Source organism: Melitaea cinxia, chromosome 16, assembly GCF_905220565.1.
Source record: "Melitaea cinxia chromosome 16, ilMelCinx1.1, whole genome shotgun sequence".
Taxonomy (NCBI): domain Eukaryota; kingdom Metazoa; phylum Arthropoda; class Insecta; order Lepidoptera; family Nymphalidae; genus Melitaea; species Melitaea cinxia.
Window position 1 is genome coordinate 3,049,957 of NC_059409.1, and position 7,229 is coordinate 3,057,185.

Below are 7,229 nucleotides of genomic sequence, written 5' to 3' on the forward strand. Positions count from 1 at the left end.
CAAAAACTTGTCGTACATTTATTATTTAAAAAAAAAATTCTTTGAATTCTGTATAACTTAATATAAACGCAAATCAAAAATACATATGCATTTTTTTTGTTATTTCTCTGTTTACATTTAGAGGACGACTAACGAAATACTATTATGTAAATATTTAATAATTCGAGTGAAATAAAGATTCACAAAAATTGTTGTATAAACTTTATTACAAAATTAGTTATAAAAATTCATGACCTTAACGATCTAAGGAGACTTTTGTAAGCGTATATTATTAATATGTCGTGGCATAACACAGCTGAAAGGAAAACAATCGTTTATATACATATAAATAAATAAAAAATATATTATTATTATTTATAGGTACATTAAATGTCTGATGTTAAATATGTTCTGAAAAATAACGTTTTAATGCTGATACGATGGTCATTTTAACTTTTAAGTAAGAAGTTAAGTCCTTTAAGCACGTTTAGTATATTTACGCGTGACATCCTCTTGGATACGCGTATTAAAATATATAACACACACAGTTTTCTCTGATAGTGACAGAAGTATTAATTTTCAATTTCTGTAGAACGGCAACATAAGCATGGATTTACGAATTGAATTAGAAATTATTAGGTAAATAATATTTCTGTCTAATCCTAGACGATCAAAGGCTCATTTCGAATTCTCGCTGATAAAGGATTAAAGTCAAACTTCGGCTGTAAATACTCTCAGATAATTTAATTAGAATTCGTATCAAGTTTGAGATTAAATTCAAGAAATGCTTGTTTGTATAAATTACCTACATATGTATGTTGCTAAGCTAAACTTGGTTTTCAAGTGCTGTTTTTGAAATACAATTATCTTTTTGTATAGCACTAAGGTTGCAAACAAGCTTATGTTTCGCCTGTAAGGTTTTAGTTTAACTGAAATAGGACACTGCTGGAAATATGCTGCTGTGAATCTGGAGCAGCCTGACTTGGGAAGTACTTCGACCTTATTGAAGATCACAGCTAAATAATAGTGTTTTCAAGCAGTGTTGCGTTTCTGTGGTGAGTAAGGTGACCAAAGCTCCTGAGGTACGGCAACATGCTTGCGATGTTCCTGATGTTAATGATGTTGTAGGCATCATAAGATACAGTTATCGCATACCATCAGGTGAGCCGTTGGCTTGAGCTTGTTTGGCGACCAAGTTGTATAAAAAAATCTACAGACGATAATAGATAAACCAGAAATATCACGAGTGTGTTAATGAAACCATCCTTGCTGTAAGCACAGACCGTCTCCAGGAATCCTAGCAACCTTAATCACCACAGGAACAGAATACTATTTGATAGCTGTATTATTAGGCTAGGATTTACTGTAAACTGTGTGTCAAGACTTTGATCAAGACTACCAGCTATACCCTACTTCATACTATACTAATTAAAGAATATTGTGACAGTTGTCACTGAACTAGACGAATTATATGATATTTATTAAAATACAGTCCATGTTTTTCCGAATAAAAAAATGTGTATAAAAACGTACAGTAACGTAAAAATACTCACTGAATAGTGACACTGATAATATCCCAAATATGACAGCTAACATGAAATGCATTGTCAAATAACCGGTGCGAATAAAATATATCCCGCCCATGACACCCAGCACCGTATTGTAGGACGCTATTGTGAGACACAACCAGAGACCGATTTCGAGGGCAAAAGTCTTTTCCTGAAATTGTTTTCGAGAATCAGAAAAAAAAGGTATAACATTTGGCAAAAAAATATCAGTTCTGATGATGATAGATTTGCGGAATAAAATATTCTTGTTGTCAATCTGATGATCATTCTAATGCAGTTATGAAATGAGCAAATGCTTGAATCTCGATCAAAACATATTCGTATTTATTTACCTACACTTAACGTTCATATCTGTGTAGATATGTCGATCGCGGTTGTTATTATAAGCAGGGGGATTAGTATGATGGGTTAAGCTGACATATTGATAGAATCTTCTATTCTCAGTTTTTGGCCAACAGTTTATTATTAATGGACTGTTTCAATTCTGTAAAATCGTAATTTCTAAATGTTTATTTATAAACATGCCATGAGATCTCTCTTTCGTTGCTCGTTTAACTTTATAGAAAATTTAAATACTAAAACAAGGAACAAAAATTAAGTTCATACTTCTAAAGCGCCCAAAAATAACAGCACTCCGCTTAGTATGATGAACGGTATTATCGCCAGGGTCATAATTTGTATGACGGTTGACATATGGCCGCTGCTATTGCCGTGCACTAGGAAATAAAGTACTATGTAACATATCACAGATATCTGTAACAAGATACAATATTTAGATAAATATAATCTAATTTCTAGATAAATTCTTGCGTTAAAAACTTCGAAACTCTTAACTTCTACTGGTATATTTGGCAATACATTGCAGCGATCATAGTACTTGGTGAAGCACTGGAGGGACGAGGGCTCAAATTTCTTGAATAGGAAATATTGTTCTAGGGCTAAGGCCATATATAGCTATACAAATACATAGTTTGCCTTTACACTTGTTTATACTGCTCCCAATAGGAGTATTCCTAGTGATGACCGTTGATTACGAGTTATTTATATTATGTTCATACAAAAGTTTGTATATCAATGTATTTTGAGATGTATGTATGAGTAATATGTCCTTATATGAATACATTTAACTGACATAGTAGTACACACCGAATGCGAGATTAATTTTAATGAACACGTAAATATTTAAACCTTATATTCAAACGTAGCAAATAGTTAGATTATACGATGTGAGATTAGACGATAAAATCAGTAAACTAATTTCAGTGTGAAATTGTACGTTGTTGTGTACTCTTTGGGTTGTTATTTGGTGTACATAAAATCCTTTAAATAATATACTTAGATAACATATACTTACATACCTATTCCTACTCCTATTATATAATTAAAAACAAGTATAGTTTCAAAGTTACCGACAAAACTACGTTAGAAATTTCTAGCGAAACAAGGCGAGCCTCGAATCAACAGAACGTTAACACAGTTTGCTTAACTTAGATTTCATCTGAAACGTCCTTTGTGCTCCGATTATATTCACTATCTTTTAACAAGTGCGTTACAATGTAATACTTAGTATAAAGAATAATAAAACTGCTAGAGAATAGTAAAATACTCTACTTATAATTAAATAGATGAGGGTAGGGCACAGCATGAAATATCCAGCTCAAAAGCTCTGGAGCAGCGCAAATGGAAAAGTACCTTGACCATACAGGAGATCACAGATAAATAAAACTGCCTTCAAGGAGTATTGTGTCCCTGTTGACGAGTAAGGTTACCAGAACTCCTGGAAGGGAATTGGGGTAGATCAAACGCGCTTGCGATGCTTCTGGCGTTGCAGAAGTCTGTAGGCTATATTAATCGCGTACCACAAGGTAAGCCGTGCTGACCTAATTGTATATAAAGTAGATGGCTTCACGGAACAATTTTGTGACCAAACAGGTGCAGTATAAAAAAATCGACTTCAATTACGTCGACGAGTAATACAACGTAGATCGATGAAAAATAGTCAAGTAACTACGCGTTATCAAAGATTACTCAAAAAGTAGTTATCTGATCTCGATAAAATTTACATGTGACCACATGATAAACATCATTTTTTGATTAAATTAAAAATTATCAAAATCGGTACACCCAGTAAAAAGTTATTGCGGATTTTCGAGAGTTTCCCTAGATTTCTCTGGGATTCAATCATCAGATCCTGGTTTCCTTATCATGGTACTAAACTTGTCCTTTCCAACAAAAACAGAATGATCAAAATCGGTATATCCAGTAGAAAGTTAAGAGAAGAAAGTTGCAGAATAATACAACGTAGGTCGACGAAAAAAGCGTCAAGTAAAAACGCATTATTAGATATAGCTCGAAAAGTAGTTGTTAGATCTCAAATAAATTTAAATGGGACCAATTGACACACACCACCTTTCGATTAAAATTTGTCCAAATCGCTCCACCCAATCAAAAGTTCTGAAGTAACATACATAAAAAAAATACAGTCGAATTGAGAACCTCCTCCTTTTTTGGAAGTCGGTTAAAAAGCTGAGGCCTCTTTGGTGTCAAGATTTTTTTTTGTTTCCAATACTTTTAACTCTAATAAATGTTTTTGTCTGCTTATTTCTTTTTTCAATACATTAGCGTAAAAATAAAAAAAAAGCGAAAGTAATCATTTTCAATCGAGGCAAAATAATTGTGTTTGCTCGCAAACGAAAAAAAAACCGACTTCAATTACATCGAAGAGTAATACAACGTAGATCGACGAAAAAATAGTAATACTTTGTTCGTATTCCATATAACGCGACATTATAAAATTGTAGAATTATATAATGTTCTACTGTTATTTCTAACATTTTGTTAGCGATTGTAGGCAGAAATTTCATAAAAGGCCCGTCGTCGATTCGCGCGAAGCGCTGACATCGCTTATTACGGCGGGTTTTTTAGTTGAAGCGGATTTATATTGAATTACGGTTTGTCTTTTTTATTAAAAATATGTAATGTTCATGTTTTCACACAGCTCCGATGCACGACTGGAGTTTACCCCTTCAGATCAACTGTCTAAATAGGCACAAAAAGGCTTACTAGTCTAAGGAATATATTATTACTGTATCAAATTGTAAATAAATGAATGCAATAACGCCATCTATCGGAACCTAATTGCGTTATTAGAAAACGTCTGAACGCCATCTCTAACAAGGTCATTCGTTCAGTAGATTTTACTGTTCAATTTTTTCATTCCGGGGCCTTAAATGAAAATCGATTCTTAAGGAGAAAACTCCAAAAACAGTCAAGTAAATACGCCATATCAGATATAGCTCAAAAAGTTCGAGTCAAATCTCAATTATATTTAAATGGGACCACATGACAAGCACCACCTATCGATTAAAAAAAGAATCATCGATATCGGTCCACCCAGTAAAATAGTAATGAGGTTAATATAACGTTGGTCGACGTAAAATAGCCAAGTAAATACCCAGTATTAGCGATAACTCAAAAATTAAAAGCTCAAATATATTTATAACGAATAAACTGCTACTCTCTACTCTAGTGGAATATTGTAATTTGATCGATAGTGAACGAAGTAATTTCATTACATTTTGATAGATGGCGTTGTGGCAAAGTATTGAACATGACCACAGTCGTCTTAACATCGTCATGTAAATACGTGTCATCAAAGATTACTCAAAAATTGCTCATTATATCTCAATCATATTTAAAACGGACGACATGACAAGTATTAGCTTTTGATTTATACAAAAAAGATCAAAATCAGTGCACCCAGTAAAAAGATATAACGTATAATACAACGTAGGGTGACGAAAAAACCGTCAAGTAAATACGCATTATTAGATATAACTCACAAATTACTAATCAAATCTCAATTAAATTTGAATGGGACCACGTGACAAATAGTAGCTTTTAATTTATATAAGAAACGTCAAAATCGGTGCACCCAGTAAAAAGTTATGAGGTATAATCAACGTAAGGTGACGAAAAAATAGTCGAGTAAATACGCATTATCAAAGATTACTCCAAAAGTTGTAATCAGATCTCGATGAAATTTAAATGTGGCCACACGATAAACAGCGGCTTTCGATTAAATTAAAAATTATCAAAATCGATACACCCAGTAAAAAGTTATTGCGGATTTTCAAGAGTTTCTCTCGATTTCTCTGGGATCCCATAAACCAAACTAGGGATATCCCCTTTCCAACAAAAAAAGAATTATCAAAATCGGTACACCCAGTAGAAAGTTATGTGGTATAATACAACGTAGGTCGACGAAAAAAGCGTCAAGTAAAAACGCATTATTAGATATAATTCGAAAAGTAGTTGTTAGATCTCAAATAAATTTAAATGGGACCAATCGGCACACACCACCTTTCGATTAAAACAAAATTCGTCGAAATCGGTCTACCTGGTCAAAAGTTCTGATGTACATAAAAAAAAATAAAATAAAAAATACAGTCGAATTGAGAACCTCCTCCTTTTTTGGAAGTCGGTTAAAAACAGTCACAAGGACTATCAAACAGAAAAAATATATGGAAAAAGCTAATAAGCAAACAACCAGATCAAATGTTTAATAAAGTCAGTGAATTGAAAGTGATGAATAGTTCATTGTAACTTAAATGTGAGGCGTTTATTATTATTTTAGTAAGGTAAAAGAGGAGGAAAGATTTTCATTCCCAGCTTTCTCCTACATTTACTTAGTTATCATTTTCAATAATAATAAGTTAAATCAACTGTGTACCTACTATTTTGTTCACTAACAAAAGTTTTAATAAAATTGCATGTAATTTAGACACTTTTTTTTAAATTTTTTGATTGATATAACGCTAAACTATGTCATTATTATCTCCACACTGTGCCTTAAAGAGCACGCTAAGTGTCGATCCTAGTCTTATATCATAGATACCACCTCGATACCTGATAGCGATCGTTACTCATAGTAGGGAATCTATCCGCCAAGTTGCAACAGATCAGCGTGGTAAATGAAGCTTCGACCCCTTTCCTACTTGGAGAAAGAGACCTGTGCCCGTATATGTATCAGTGGGTTGTTTCATACTGAATGGTGTCATATCTTACTAATTTCAGCCATCCAACGCATATCACAGCGTCACGCAAAGCCTTCCGTCTGAACGCGAGCGCGTCTGGATCTAAACTTCTTAAATCGGCACACACAATCATTTTTTAACTTTTTATATGAAAAAATTTACTCAAAATATATCAAATATATACATGTATACATAAAATGTTAGGTTAATATTTTGACATATTGTTCGAAATGTGTCAATCATTTTTTGACATGGATTCGTGTTTAATGAGCATTAGTAAAAATACAAATAATAATATGTTTCCATAATAATATTTTACACGTTAATTATGCATTGTAATTCTAAGCAGATTTGTACAAAAATGTTTTTCTGTTTTGTGAATTTTATTAACAAATAAGGTATTAAAACCTATTTTTATGATCTCGAGTATGTACAGTAAGCGCGCAAACGATTCAAAGTCACTAGTCATATTGCCAATTGCACCCATTAACATCAGCAGTAGCGGATCGCTCCTAATACGCTACTGTCTTAAGGAGTGTAGGTGCCCAGGATAAAGAATAATTAGGATTTTACCTTCAACTCTCTCACTCTGTGTAAGAAACGCAGCTACGTAACCTACTTTTACTGCAATAATTGAAACTAGTAA

The 7,229-nt window shown here is 33.0% G+C and overlaps 1 protein-coding gene across 1 annotated transcript; it reads right to left on the bottom strand.

Annotated features, from left to right (window-relative positions):
• Nucleotides 1-227: 227 nt before the first annotated feature.
• LOC123661199 lies at nucleotides 228-6,716 on the bottom strand. The gene is made up of 4 exons (XM_045596185.1): nucleotides 6,615-6,716; nucleotides 2,154-2,300; nucleotides 1,533-1,698; nucleotides 228-295 (listed from the first exon to the last, which is right to left on the bottom strand). Exons 1-4 carry the CDS (start codon nucleotides 6,714-6,716, stop codon nucleotides 228-230), a joined length of 483 nt encoding a protein of 160 aa, XP_045452141.1.
• Nucleotides 6,717-7,229: the final 513 nt, after the last annotated feature.